The following is a 14936-nucleotide window of genomic DNA, read 5'->3' on the forward strand; positions in this document are numbered from 1 at the left end:
GGCACAAGGAAGAAGTTTGATGGTTGGTAACAACTCTAGGATTTTATTCATTTTGGCCACTTGGGGCTCTTAACAAATATTACATAGTGATGAGATTAACTTTCAAAGAGTCAACTATTTGTATCCACTGGACTGAAATTATGAAAGATGAAGTCCATAAACAGTAATACCTTTATTTATCATCATTTTCTGGAGTTGCTTGGAAAGGAACCATTGAGTCTAGTGAGAGAAAGACCAGAAGGAAAAAGATGAAACAGATGCTTTGACTTTATGCCCTCTTTGAGGCCAGTTCCAATGTTTCCAGTCACCTTCTGCCCAAGTTAATGAATTATAGCCTGTTTGTCTCTTCACTGATTCATGAATTTATTTTTTGAGCATCTATCGTGTGCTAAAAGAACAAAAAGTTTCTACCTTGCTCATTAAACAATTGTAGTAACGCTAGTAAACAGGTCATTACAAAACCTTTGGGGTAAAGGGTCAGAGGGATGCGCTGAGTGCTATGGGGTAGCATTCAATGGGGTACAGGAAGCTCCATGTCGTCCCTTTACCAGTGTTCTTCTGGGATGAGTAGTAAAGGCCCTGGATGGGGAATCTACTCACCAGTCCACTATCGTGGCCCATGATGGTTTCCCACAGCGAGTCATCAATCAAGACTTTCTTGTCTTGAATGTCCATGAGTTGGCTGACACTGCGGTGGAGAGAGCCCTGCGAATAGGTTTGGCTGATTTGGCTCTGACTTGGGATGCGAAGTACAGAGATGCTCCGGTTGCTTCTCATACTCATGGGGGTCCCAGACCGGGGGATTTTGGTATCGGCTAATCCCTGAAAAGACAGTTGCTATAGGTGACTACTGTCTAAAGAAAATGGGTTTGAAATAAGACAGAAAATTGTGTGTCACACGTTGTCAATGAAGGGCACGCTGTCTCCATATCCTCCTATAGAACTTCGCTTCTCTGCAATACTGTGGCCCCTGGTTTGGTAAGGGTGAGAAATAAACTAATCGTCATGTTAGACAGCCCGTGTTCTTAGTGCCCAGAGAGCTCACGTGCTAGTGTGCCCTGTAGACAAGGGCTTGGTGCATTGCAAAGTGGTGGGGTGAGGGCAAGGGAGGGTGGGTTTACAACGTAACCTCTTCAGGTGTGTCACCCTGGAGCACCTCTCCTAAGAACACTGCTTTCCCAGAATGTCACAGTTATCAATATTCTCTCATGATTGCCCACTAAGTGAGCACAGTTGTTTAACACTTTAAATTCCTGGATATGTGTACAGAAATGGACTCCTCTCTCCCTCTTTTCTCATCCCACATCATGCCTCTTGTTATAGGATTCCAACCTCCAAAATAAATCGGGTCTGGCATTAACATCGGAAAGACAAAGGCACTCGATGATTAGGACCTGGAATATGCCCTGAGAAGGTCTAGCTGCTCTAAACATCCGAGGGAACTGATGCAGCTGGTCCAATCAATGCTTTTCATTGTGCAGTCAACACACCATGCAAAAGAGCATGCATTCATGCAGCACGCAGAGGTACCTCGAAGTGCATGGTGTAACTTTTTAGGGTAACACTGCTTGACACATCAGATAGATCAGCCACAGAGTCAAACTGAGAACAAATGGGGAGGCGTCAGTCAGTGTTTGCAACATTTTAAAACAAATTCTAGGGGCCGGCCCTGTGACCCAGTGGTTAAGTTTGCACGCTCTGCTTTGGTGGCCCAGGGTTTTGCTGGTTCAGATCCTGGGCGGGGACCTAGCACTGCTCATCAGGCCATGCTGAGGTGGCGTCCCACATAGCAGAGCCAGAAGGACCTACGACTAGAATATATAACTACGTATTGGGGTGGCTTTGGGGAGAAGAAGAAGAAAAAATGAAGATTGGCACAGATGTTAGCTCAGAGCCAATCTTTAAAAAACAACAAGAAACAAAAACCAAATTCTTTGTGTTTTTCCAATGATAGCATGTTCATACCCATTGGACTCAGTTACAAAGCACCAAAACCAGAGCTTGTCAGATGAGGCTGTGTGTGTACACGGGTGTGTGTGTGTGTGTGTGTGTGTGTTACAAAGGTAGCTCTCATTGACCCACCCAAGTGAAAAGAAAGTCTGGGACATGGAGCAGGTGACTCCAGCTTGCTCCTGTTCAGATTCTTTCCCGTTGACTCTGGAGCCTGTGGACACAACAGCTCTTCCTTTTCTCTACTAATGCAAATTATACTTTCTTCAGTTTGACGGAACTTCACTAATATTCTTCCCTATCTCCAACTTTGTGAGAACAGTTTAGTTTCAAAATTGGTTTTAAAAAGCAAGAGAAGAAGGCTTGCAAGCACATTTTGTCAAGGTGGGTAGGAGTGAATTGGGATTCACTGGGTTCGGGGAGGGGGCACTGTCCGGTGCCCTGGCACACCCCCAATTCCACTTCTGCTAACCCTGCAGGGCCTGTCAGGAGTGCCCTCACGGCTGAAGGTGAGGCCAGAGCCCCTGGCAGCCAGCCAGCCCCCACCATTCCTTCCCCTCCTCAACGCCGACTCAGTCTTGGCCACTGAGGAAGGGTGAATCTGTTGGGCGCCCCTCTGCTTTTCCCTGATGGCAAGGGCTGTAGAAGAGTAGGGTCTTTCCATTCTTTTGTCTGCTCATCCCAGTTGACCCGCATGTCTGGCCCCAAAGGCAGCTTGGCCTCGATCTTGTCAGAATCTCAAGGTCGAATCAGCAGCCCCCACGTGTTGTGTTTTTGTAAAATATTTAACTGTGGTAAGAATACTTAACATGAGATCCACCCTCTTAACAGATTTTTAAGTGACAATGTAGTATTGTAGGCTATAGGTATGATGTTGCACAGCAGATCTCTAGAACTTCTTCCTCCTGCATAACTCAAATTATACCTTTTAATTAACAACTTCCTGTTCCCCCTCCCCCAGCCCACATCAACCACCATTCTGTTCTTTGTTTCCATGAGTTCAACTATTTTATTTTATTATTTTTATATTGTGTGTGTGTGAGGACGATTGGCCTTGAGCTAACATCTATACCAGTCTTCCTCTATTTTGTATGTGGGACGCCACCACAGCATGGTTTGATGAGCAGTGCTAGGTCCACACCTTGGATCTGAACCTGCAAACCCAAGGCTGCTGAAGCATAGTGTGTGAACTTAACTGCTATACCACAGGGCTGGCCCCGAGTTTGACTATTTAGATACTTCACATAAGTATGAGGAATCATGCAATACCCCACCTGTTTTTATTGGTTATTGGACTGTACACATGGCTTACAGGAATTGTATTATATTTTTAATTCATTTATGGCTGTTCTGAAACTTGACTATACAATAGACTCCCCCAGAGCTGTTTAAAATGGCAGCTTCTTGGGCTTCTTCCTCAGAGATTCAGGTCCTGCTCCAATGTGAGGCTGACACTGATAGTTCAGGGGCCTCACTTTGACAAAACGAAGCATAACAAGATTCACGAAAACACTGAGCAAGGGTGCCATCCAGAGGGACTTCCCCACAGGAAGGAGGTGATTGCTTCTTGATCACGAAGTTGACCAAGTGGGCAATGCTGGATTTCTCCTCATGAGGGATTGTGATGCAGAAGTGCCTGCCTGTAGGAATGGGTCAAGGGACAGGAGGTTTGATCCCTGAAATGAGTTATGGACACTAAGGGTCTGTGGGTAAGTTTTCCATGTGACAGAGTAGATACACCTAGCAGTGCTCGGGAATTTCCTGTCAACTTTCTCCATGCATTCCATAGGCCCAAGGGCTGATTTAGCTGATCTCTCAGACTAAACAGATCCTCTGGTCTTCTTGGTCCTTCCATGCACTTCCCTGCAGATGTGGTACATCTTTTGTCTAAGAACATGGCTTCCCCAGAGAGAGAATGTTACTCTCCAACAAGGGAAAACTTTGAAGTGTCTGCTCCTCAAGGAGAATCTCCTGATGACTATACACTGAGCAGAAGCAAACGGCCTGTGGTTCAAATTGGCCACTCAACGTCCATTCATTCCACAAATATTTGTGGAGTGCCGACATGGAATTGCAAAAGGATGGAGTCTCTCATGTTAAGGCATTAAAATGGAGCCGAGCAGCCATGACGAGGAGAGAAACAAGTTCCTCCCTCAAGATGAACTCTTGAACTCTTTAGAAACCTGAAAGGTGTCTGCAAGTCTTCTCAAGGATGCTAAGATTATCATGGGGACAGAGACCTCATTCCTATTAGAGTCATCTCCCACATTCCTAAGTTTAATGGCTTGTTTCAACTAACCCTCACCCGAGAGATTACCTTGCACATGGAATTTGTTGAAGGACATCCTTTCCCTTTTTTATCTTTGCCTTTGTTAACCACGACTATAAAACCTTCCTTCCCCCTTTCAGTGGGGCAAACCCAATTCAGGGGCTACTTCAATTTGTGTTTTCCCCAGGTTGCAGTCCTAAGAAACCCCAAATAAACTTCTTTTTGTTTAAGTCTATCAGAGTCTACCTCAGAATCTGATGATATCTGTTATATGCCAGGAACTGTTCTGGGTGTTGGGGCACAACAGCAAATGGCACACAGAGTCCCTGCCCCTGGGGAGCTTACATTCACTCCAGGGGTCAGACAAACAGATCTATCTGCTGTGGTGTCATGGGGTGATAAGTGCCACAGAGAAAGAAAAGTGGACTAAGGAGCTAGGGAATTTTATTTTACGTGGAAGAGGAGGTGACATGTGTGCAGAGACCTAAATGAAGTGAGAGTGTGAGCCATCCAAGAGAACAGCGGGAGCCGTGACCTGGTGGGAGGAGCTTAAAGAGCTCAGGGAGAGATGGAGAGAACGGAGAGTGGAGTGAGATGTGGTTGGCGAAAACTGAGGACCAGATGATGTAGGGCATCGTCTTCTTTGCTTCTCCATCACCAAGTCACTGTCCCATGGCTGTTTCCTGCACCAACCACAAGCCATGGGCCTCAGAGGGACTGCCACCCTTTCGTGTCCCTAACACTTCTGCTACTTGGGCACGACACAGCTTTGTCAGGGCCTTAACCACTGCTCCTTGCTGAGTCCTGGAGAAATGAAGAGATCTGGAAGGCAGACAATGCTATCATTCATTCATCTCTATTTCTTAAAGTGTTGAGACGTAAGCAGTTTGACCAGGCTTGCTGCTTAATTTTGGTGCTGCTGTGATATTGTGATTTATAATAAGAAATACATACTTGGTCTTCATCCCCATTTCTGGCACAGAGCTCCTAAAACCCTTGGAATTTCCTAGGTGAGGAGAGCAACAACGGTGTCCTTCGTTACGTTAATGAGGTGACTTTCAGAAAGAACCAAAAGATGGGGGCTGGTTGCCAGGGGAACCAACCAAGTCATTAGAAGGTTGGAACTTTCATTCCCACCCCCCAACCTCTGGAGATGGAGGGGGGCTGGAGATTAAGTCGATCGCCAGTGGCCAAGGATTTACTCAATCATGCCTATGTAATGAAGCCTCCATAAAAGTCCAAAAGAATGGGGTTCAGAGAGCTTCCAGGTTGGTGGACATATGGAAGTTCCGGGACAGTGGTGCACCCAGAGAGGGGATGGAAGCTCTGTGCCCTTTCCCCAAGCTTTGCCCTATGCAGCTTTTCCATCTGGCTGTTCCCGGGTTATATCCTTTTATAACAACCCAGTAACCTAGTAAGGAAAATGTTTCTCTGAGCTCTGTGAGCCACTGTAGCAAATTAATTAACCCCAAGGAGGGGGTCATTGGAACTTCCTAGCTGTGGCTGGTCAGTCAGAAGCACAGGTGACAACCTGGACTTGTGATTGTCATCTGAAGTGGGGAGTGGGGCAGTCTTGTAGGACTCAACCCTTAATCTGTGGGATATGATGCTATCTCCAGATAGAGAGAGTCAGAATTGAGTTGAATTGTAGGACCCCCGGGTGGTGTCAGAGAATGGCTTGTTGGTGTGGAAAAACGCCTCCACGCACTGGAATTGGTGATCAGAATTTTCGCTGCACAGGGCGGCCGCTAGCTCAGAGTGAACCTTTGTGCAAGCTGGGGAAAAGGTGACCCCTTAGGGAGCCTCCTGGGCACCCAGTTTGGGGAGCACACAGGTGCCTGGTGGGAATGAGAAATGCAGCATTTCCTCCTCCAGGGACACACAGCTCCACACCGGAATGCAGCACAGACTTCAGTCACCTTTTACCCCTTCAACGAAGGCTCTGTGGAAAGATCCCCCTGCATCTCAAGTGTGACTCCACCTCAGACCTTTGCCTGACCTCCTGTCTTGGCAGTGGGTGGTCTGGCACAAGAGGAGCCATCCATCTGCAGTGGCCCAGGGTGTCAGCGCTGGGGACAGACAGAGCACTGCCAGCACTTTAGTCCCTCTCCATGCCCCCTTTTTATTGCTAATCTCCCCAAGCTGCACAGTTATAGAAGCTGTAAGTTCCCCAGGTGATGTCAACACCCAACTCTTCTCCACCATCCCCTGAGAAATACTCTCCACTGGCTGCACATGAGAATCACATTTGGAGTGAAAAAAAAAAAAGAATACCAATCCTCAGGCCCCCCCCAAGACCAGTGACATCAGAATTTCTGGGAAAAGGCCCAGGCAATGGTATTTTTAAAAGCTTCCCAGGGGTCTTAGTCCATTGGGGCTAGTTTAACAGAATACCATAGACTGGGTGGCTTATAAATAATAGAAATTTCTGAAGTTCTGGAAGCTGGGAAGTTCCAGATCAAGCTGGCAGCGGATTGAGTGGTGGGGCCCACTTCCTGCCTCATAGACGGGGGTCTTCTTGGTGTACCCTCATGTGGAGGAAGGGACAAGGGAGCTCTCTGGGGACCTCCTTTATAAGATCCCTAATCCCGTTCCTCACGGTGGGACCCTCATGACCTAATCACCTCCCAAAGGCCCCACCTCCAAATACCATCTCATTGGGATTAGGATTCAACATATGAATTGGTGGTGGCGGGTGGGGGGGACACCAAACATTCAATTTATGGCACCAGGTGATTCTAATGTGCAGCCAAAGTTGAGATGCTATTCCAGAGTTTGCCTCCCTTGGTGCCCCCATTCTATTAAACATAACTATCTTCTAGTCCTTGCTGCCATGACTCTGGAAACATTTCCCTCTAAATAAAAGGAAGGATTCTAGCCCCGTGATAGAGAGAAAAGAGGCCTGCCTTCAGAGACATACCATATGGGTCTCCCCCGGTGGGTAGACGCTCAATGGAGACATCCTCTTCGGAAGAGGTACTAAGGGAGGTCTCTCTCTGATATATGGTTCTTTGTGGATTTTTCTTTGTAGTAGCAGGAACAGGAAGATGGCCAACAAGATCAAGCCCAGCATTGCCATTAGTACAATGAACCATAACTCGCTGTAGAACTCTGGGCTTTTGCTCCCCGATCCCCTCTTGTCTCCAGGAGTTGTCAGCACCAGGCCTGCAAAATCCAGGGACAGAAAAGGGAAAGATCATTTCAGGAGGCAGTTTGGTGAGCTCTTGCTCTGTTGTCTGATAATAAATGGGAAGGGAGTTTGAAGGAGTTCAACTCATGGCGCTTGTTGGCACTTGTGTTCAGGCTGGGGAAATGGTGCGGTGGGTTGGTGGGTTGTAAGGAGAAGCCCACAGCGCTTATGACACCTCGCCAAGAGCTTCCTGGGAAAGACAGGGGGAGGGGTCGCGAGGATTTTTAAAGGGTGTTACCAAAGTAACCTTGAGGAACACTTGCATGAGCGCTGTGTGCCCTTGGAGCAAAGTCCTTTCTTGGGCAATGGAGTCTTGGTGGGGGCTGAAACCCTTACTAATATTGCTGCAGAGACCCCCCTGCATGCACAATCAGTGTCATGGATCCAGACTTCCCTCACCTCACACAACAGCCCTGTTCCTGAGAAGTTTCATGCAAACTGGATTTTGAGACATCAAATCCCATTTTCCATTAGGATGTCAACCACCTGCGCTCGTTAACGTGTTGTCCTTACATTTCTTGTACCCTGGCCTCTCTGTTAAACAGCAAAAGCTCTGCAAGTCATCACTCAAGTGCCCTGGAGAGCTTCCCAAGGAAAGCAATCCTTTAGCAATAGGGCCACTTCCCCTTGATTTTTGTGCAAGTGTCGAGAGTTCAGTCAATGTGATTTTCTGTACAAGAGGCTAACAAAGTAGCTCGCATTTAATGAGCATTTCCCCTGTGCCAGGGCCTGTGCTCAGGGCTTTCTAGGGATGAAAGATGGAGAGTAGCAGATTCTCAGGTCTGTGGATGTGGGGAAAGTGGCAATGAGCCGGGGCAGGCAGGAGGAAGGCTTATACCAGTCATTGCAGGACAGCCTAAGGAGGTAGAATCCTGCAACCTGAGCAGGAGAGGGTCTTGGAGATCATCTCCACCCAGCCTCTTGCTAGGGCCAGCTCAGAAGCCTGTGGACCCACGCAGTGGCAGTGCAGGCTGGCATGCAGCGGTGAGCCAGAGAGCTGCTCTTCTAGAACGAATGCTTCCGGCCAAGAGGAAGAAGGACAAAGAGACAGAGTTGCAAATGCCTAGTCACTCCCTGCACCATCTTCCCCCTTTGCAGCACTTCCAGGACTGGATGGGTGGACGTGGCACTTCACACCCACTTTCTCAGGGAAAGAATCAAAGGGGAAGAGTTCAGAATGTGGGGGAGAACGTTTGAGGGAGGGAGAGAAGGTGATTAAAACTGAATTTTGGAGAGAAAGGATATTACTTTACTAACCCTAACTCTACTTCTGCTAGCTCTGTGGTTACAGAAGTCCCTTAGCCTCTGTAGGCTTCTGCATCTCTAAAATGATGAGTTGGAGTCAAAGTTCTGACCAATTTCAGCATGTTGAAATTCCCCTAATAAGGAACCAATGTGTGTTGCTTGATTCAAAACCAAACCAAACTTGGTTATATGCTAGAAAAGTTGAATTTCCTTGGTGTGTGGCACAGGGCTGTAACTCCAGAAACTGATCTGATGGGCCCAGTGGGCCCCTTGCTCAGGATGACACAGGGGAATGTAGGGCTGCCTGTCCAGGGGAAGCCTCAAAGGGAAATAGCCCTCAGAACAGTTGGAGAGAAATGAAGTCTCCTGTGACCTTCTTGCTTGAAGGCTGCCTTCAGGCAAGGGAACAGAAAGATCTTGAAAGTTCTATTACACAAATTAGAAGTGACTATGGATATTAGTTGGACAACACATCTTAGAAATTTCCATAACTTTGCACCGTTGGTGTTTCTTCTCTCAGCAATGGAAACCTCACTTGGTATTCATGAACCAACAGGAGGGTTTTCCCCCTTTATGAAATCTTGACATCAGGATAGGATGGTGACTCTTTATTCCTTTTTTCTTTTTCTTTTCAACGTCCCCTTTCATTTTAAGGGACTCCACTCATCCAGTGGGAGATCACGGTCAGGGTAGGGAAGCCTAGTGGCTGGGCCTCCACTCCAAAGAAAAACCCAACCTAGAACTGATGTAAATCCCTCCCTCTTACTTGCCTGCCTCCAGGGAAGACACCCTTCCCATTGACCAAGGAGACTGGACAAGCGCGATTGAGAAGGTGGATCAATCTAGGTTATGTGGTTTTGCCCAACGTGTGGTCCTGGCCTCTCCCTTAGAATCATTGGGCAGATCTTCTTTAAAGGGTAGATTCTGGGCCCCCCTGATTCTGAATCTCTCCCACGAGCCTGGGAAACTATATAATAAACAAGCCCACTGAGATGATTCTTATGCACAGTTAAATTTGAGAACCATTGCTAAGGAAAAAGTACGGGGCCAGGAGACAGCAGGAAAATGCTGTTCAAGTTCTCATCTTAGGAATGAACTGGGACAGCATTCTTGGGTAAGTTCCGGTGTCCCTCAGGCCTCCATCTGTCCACTTGTGGAAACATTGGAGTTGCTAAAATAGTACCAAATGAGGTCTGCTCTATCCCACAGCTGCTGTTAAATAAAATGACGTAGACTATGGGGGAGGAATTTTGTTAGGTGTCTTAAGAAATTTTACATGGCATCCAGAACATGCAAAGTCTGGAAACAGAATAACATTTTATTATTTTTACAGATCGAAACTATCCTTGATAATAATACGTATGCTCACCTGTGTTTCAGAATTTTTGAGCATGTTTATTTAAAAAAACCCCAAATATATATGCATATGCATACAAATTTGATATAACATTACTTACTAGAATTTAAAATAGAGTATCAACTCCAATTCTCTTATAATGGAAAAGATTTGGTATTTCTCTAACTTGCCCTTTGAAATTGCAGAGTATTGAATATGTTAGATTCAAAGGTTGTGAGTAGAATGCAGTTTAAAAGATGCTCTGTAAAAATTGCAGAGTGAAATTACTTGGTATTAACAGTCAATGATAATCTTTTATGGAGGCTACAAGAAAAAAATTTCCCAAATTGACCTTTTTAGGCTCTGAACCTGGAATATTATCATTATGATCAATGTGAATTGACATTAGAGTATTTACTCCTCTGATCTCTTCTTCTGACTTCCTTTATAAATTGACTTTTTGGTAAACAAAGTCACATAGCTCTTTATTGATAGAATTTGTGGTTAGGAGAGTAGTATAGTCACATCTCTCTGAATCTACAATTCAACGATTTGGCATTCTAAGCATATATCCTGACTCCCTGCATAATGTAGGTTCCACAAGGACTTAAAAAATAATTTCTTACAACACTTAACACACTTCCTTTTATACAGTCTATTAGCACAAATATGTATAAACAAACATATGCATGTTTCCTTGGAAAAATAAGTAGGTGCTACACTAAATATAATATGAGTGAAATGTTTACCAAATCCCGTAGAAGTATCATATTGGACCAAAGGTGTCTTCACGCTGCCTTCCTCGGTAGTGCAGATGACCTGGAAAAAGAAGGCTGGACCAAAGATAAATGAGTCAGTCATTCAACACCTACAAATAGTGGGCAAACTTTTAGCATATCATAGCATGAGAAAGTCTAAAAACAGGATTCCAGAGCAAGTTATGAGGTTTTCCCTAATAAGCAAACTTTTTTATAATTTTAAAATTATCAAGAAAAATAACCATCGTTAGTGTAACAGAGTCATGCATCGCTTAGCGATAGGGATACATTCTGAGAAATGTGTTGTGAGGCGATTTTGTCACAGTGTGAACATCACAGAGTGCGCTTACACAAACCTAGATGGGATAGCCTATTACACACCTAGGCTATATGGTACAATTTTATGGGACCACCGTCATATATGCGGTTGTCATTGACTGAGATGTCGTTATGTGGCCCCTGACTGTAGCAGCATATATGGAAGTAAGAGAACTAAAGAAGATTAGAGTTTATAGGGCCAGGAAAAGAATTAGCAGAGGAGTAAAGGATCACACATATAGTGTATCTTGTTCTGCATGTGGTCTCAACCTGCTCCTTTAAAACTTACTGGTGTACCCCTTGCTAAGTGCTCAGAGTTTCTTACTAAGCAGGAGAGCTCAAAAGGGACCTCCGAAACCAAATGGTCTAAATACCTCTTTCTTTCTTTTTTCTTTTTTTAATTTTATTTTTCCTTTTTCTCCTCAAAGCCCGCCAGTACATAGTTGTGTATTCTTAGTTGTGGGTCCTTCTAGTTGTGGCATGTAGGACGCCACCTCAGCATGGTTTGATGGGCGGTGCCCCATCAGTGCCCAAGATTCGAACCGGTGAAACCCTGGGCCGTGGAAGCGGAGCGTGCGAACTTAACCACCTGGCCACGGGGCCAGCCCCCTAAATACCTCTTCCAATAGCCAGGAACCTGAGGGAAGCAACTCTTGTAAAGTCCTACAGATGATTAGAGGCCTGGCTGGGGGCAGAACCCAGATCTCCTACTGTCAGACCATCTTCCCATCACAACAAGCTGCCCAGCTGACCAAGAACTGTGACCACAAAAATATGTAGCTGAATTGTTGTAAAACGTCCTTGATAAGTTTCAAATGCTCTAAGTGCAATGCTGGAGCTCATTGTTTACCTGCACCTGTTAGCCAAAACAAATACTGTTTTCAAGAAAATTAAAAATAAACCCACTAATGAATTCATTGTATAAATCCAGATTGCTAAAATGGCTTCACATCTGTTGGTCCTGTGACCACACTGATCGTTAGAAAATACTTGGTACCTTGCAAAGCTTTTTCTTGTTTCAATGTAAAAACAGACAAACAAAAGCAGGACATATAATTAAACAGGAAGAAAGAACTCAGTTTTAGAGGGAAAAGTTTGTTATTTCGGGAACAGATGCTGAGGTCGGTTAAGGAAAGCCCTTACTCAGGTCCTTACAAGTGGGAGACAGTCACTACCTGGTTGGACTCTGTTTGGAGCTGTGGATGCATCAAGAAAATCTCTGAGGGCCCTAAAAGGGTATTATTTCAGGATGCTCACTGACCACTTGTGGGTGCTATTTCTCTTATGGACACAACCTGTCCTCCTGTCTTGTTCCTTCCGGGGGACACTCAAGTCACGCGGAGGTACCACTCTCCCGATGACTGCATCCTCACAGCAATGCATCAGACAGCAGATGGGAAGAAAATCTTCTTTCCTCTGAGCAGTAACTTTCCCACAAGAAGGGGCCACTTAAACCAAGACATGTTAATGATGAGCAATGTCACCTTCAGATTGGACGTCCTGTAAAGCTGGGGAACAGGGCTCCTTACACACTGAGAAGTGGGGGTCAGACACTAACTTTTGTCCGCTGTCCTTGGTATGTAGAGGGTGGTGTCAAAGCCACTGTACACCCGCTGTCCTCCATCGGTTAACATGAACTCCTTCAGTGGACCATTCAGAAGGAAAGAGCCGCTCCAGTTTACACACACCACAGACAAGTTGCTGTCCACCGAAAACGGGGCTCGGTACTCAGGTGCTGTTGGGAGAAAGTTGTATGTTCTAAAAATGGTCACCTCTGAATGTCTGTGTGTATGTGTATCTCTCTCTCTTTTTTTTTAAAATATGAGCAAGAAAAATTTTGGCATTGCTGGAATCCTTCATCTTTTCCTCCATATGTTAAAAAAGTGGCACTGGGAGCAAAAAGTAAACCAATGGAAACATGTGTGAAATGCTTTCTCAGCAACTTGCACCTGCTTTCCAAAAAAAAAAAAAAAAATCAATGGAGAGTGGTGTTTTATGAAATAAAACTATTACCATACAATGGTTCTGCTCGCCAACATAACCCTGGGGCTCATATTTTGTCGCATTTTCTCTCTTTTAACAGGTAAAGCATCCTTAACACTATTAACTACAGTAGATAGCTATTTTTCATACTAAATCAATATTTATTGCTACAAAGCCCCAAGGACTAGATGAAGTTAATATATTTTTCTTCTCCCCAACCCAAACTGCTTAGATGGTGAATTACGTCCTTTTGGCACCCATTTATTTTTAAAGCTTTTTCTTGAATCATTAGTTTGTTTTCTAAGATAGTTAAAAAGCCTTGCAAATAGCAGTTTGAGGATAATAATTCATTGCCCTGACTAATCAATCAATAGCTTAGTCCATGAGTATATAATCAAACTCAGGTCTCCTAGTATCATATCAGATACAGAAGCGGCTTCATGTGCATTTTATAGGCATATTCTCTTTTCATTTTCCAGCTCCTTACTAAAACAAAGGGAAAACAATCCTTAACTGAGGCTTATCTTTTAAATGAATAATTTTCATAGAAACAAATGAAGGAATACCATATCATCTTGTCAAGTCAAAAGAGATTTATTCCATGAGCTCTCATTTTCTCTGAAATAATCAATACATTCGTAACAGCATTAAGATCCATCTTTATCCTAAATTGGCTTTTAAGGAAAGAAAAAAGTGAGCAGTGGAAAAAAATTGGCTATGTTGTTTTCTTTAAAATTAAATCCATCTGTGGCTGATGTTAGGAAATATAACAAAATAAGGAATAATCGTGCTTTTGTGATTGTAAGATTCAACTATGAAGATATATTTGATTCTTATCTTTCAAAGTAAGATATTTTCATAAAGCCGTAAGAAAATTTTTCTGCAAATACTAAAACAAGAGGAATCAAGCCCTCTTTTATGTTTATTTATTTATTTATTATTTTTTGGTGAGAAAGATTGTCACTGAGCTTACATCTGTGCCAATCTTCCTCTATTTTGTTTGTGGGACACTGTCTCAGCATGGCTTGATGAGCGGTGTGTAGGTCCGCACCCAGGATCCAAACTCGCGAACCCTGGGCCACCAAAGTGGAACTTAACCACTATGCCGCTGGGCTGTTCCCAAGCCCTCGTTAAATATCTGTTTTCCAAAACAAATTTTGCCTAATATCACAATGGAGTCTACTGTTGTATTTGTCTGTGTCTTCCCTCTGTCACTTAATTCAATAGATTTCCACTTCTCTCCTATATCTTAACTGTACAACTACGAAAGGCTTGTAAATAATATGAAAATAGAAAGATAGGAGCTTGATTTGCTTACAGGATTTGGAGATCTTCCTGAGAAAAAAAAAGAGTGATCAAACCATCAAAATAACAAGGAATAACAGATTTGGAGACTGAGAAAACGGTAATGGCTACTATGCCTCTCGCACTTGATCTACTTTACCTCATTTAATCCTCAAACAATCTTCGAAGAACTAGTTTCACTAGTTCCTAATTCTTCAGGAGAGCAGACTAAGGTTCAGAGAGGTCAAAGAGCTGGTAGGAGATCAAGGATCTGAGCCCAGCTCTTCTTAACTCCAAAGCCCACATTGTCCCATTATAATCAGCACACATTTCTTTAAAGGAGCCCAATTTACTAATTCACTTCATGGGTACACTCCATGGGTGAGCTGGTTTCTCCTGATTGTTAAGCATTCAGGAATTTTGTGAGTTGGCTACTAAACCCAGCCATTATTAAAAATGGAATTATGTTAACTGAAATGAATTATATTAAAATAAAGGTAATACATATTCAAAATTCATAACTTCTTAATTATTTCACTACATATTATGATATGCTCTTGAGGTTATTTTATGTCTATTGTATCTGGATGGTGGAAATATTAT

The 14936-nt window shown here is 44.1% G+C and overlaps 1 protein-coding gene across 1 annotated transcript in view; it reads right to left on the minus strand.

Annotated features, from left to right (window-relative positions):
* Positions 1-14936, minus strand: part of USH2A (usherin) — a 743449-nt gene that overhangs the window by 5043 nt on the left and 723470 nt on the right. Inside the window, exons 68-72 of the mRNA XM_070501449.1 lie at positions 12625-12801; positions 10740-10823; positions 7140-7384; positions 1531-1602; positions 601-822 (exon numbers count right to left, since the gene is read on the minus strand). Of these exons, the coding sequence (XP_070357550.1) occupies positions 601-822; positions 1531-1602; positions 7140-7384; positions 10740-10823; positions 12625-12801 (800 nt within the window). The remainder of the gene's footprint in view (positions 1-600; positions 823-1530; positions 1603-7139; positions 7385-10739; positions 10824-12624; positions 12802-14936) is intronic.

Source organism: Equus asinus, chromosome 30 (assembly GCF_041296235.1).
Source record: "Equus asinus isolate D_3611 breed Donkey chromosome 30, EquAss-T2T_v2, whole genome shotgun sequence".
Lineage (NCBI taxonomy): Eukaryota > Metazoa > Chordata > Mammalia > Perissodactyla > Equidae > Equus > Equus asinus.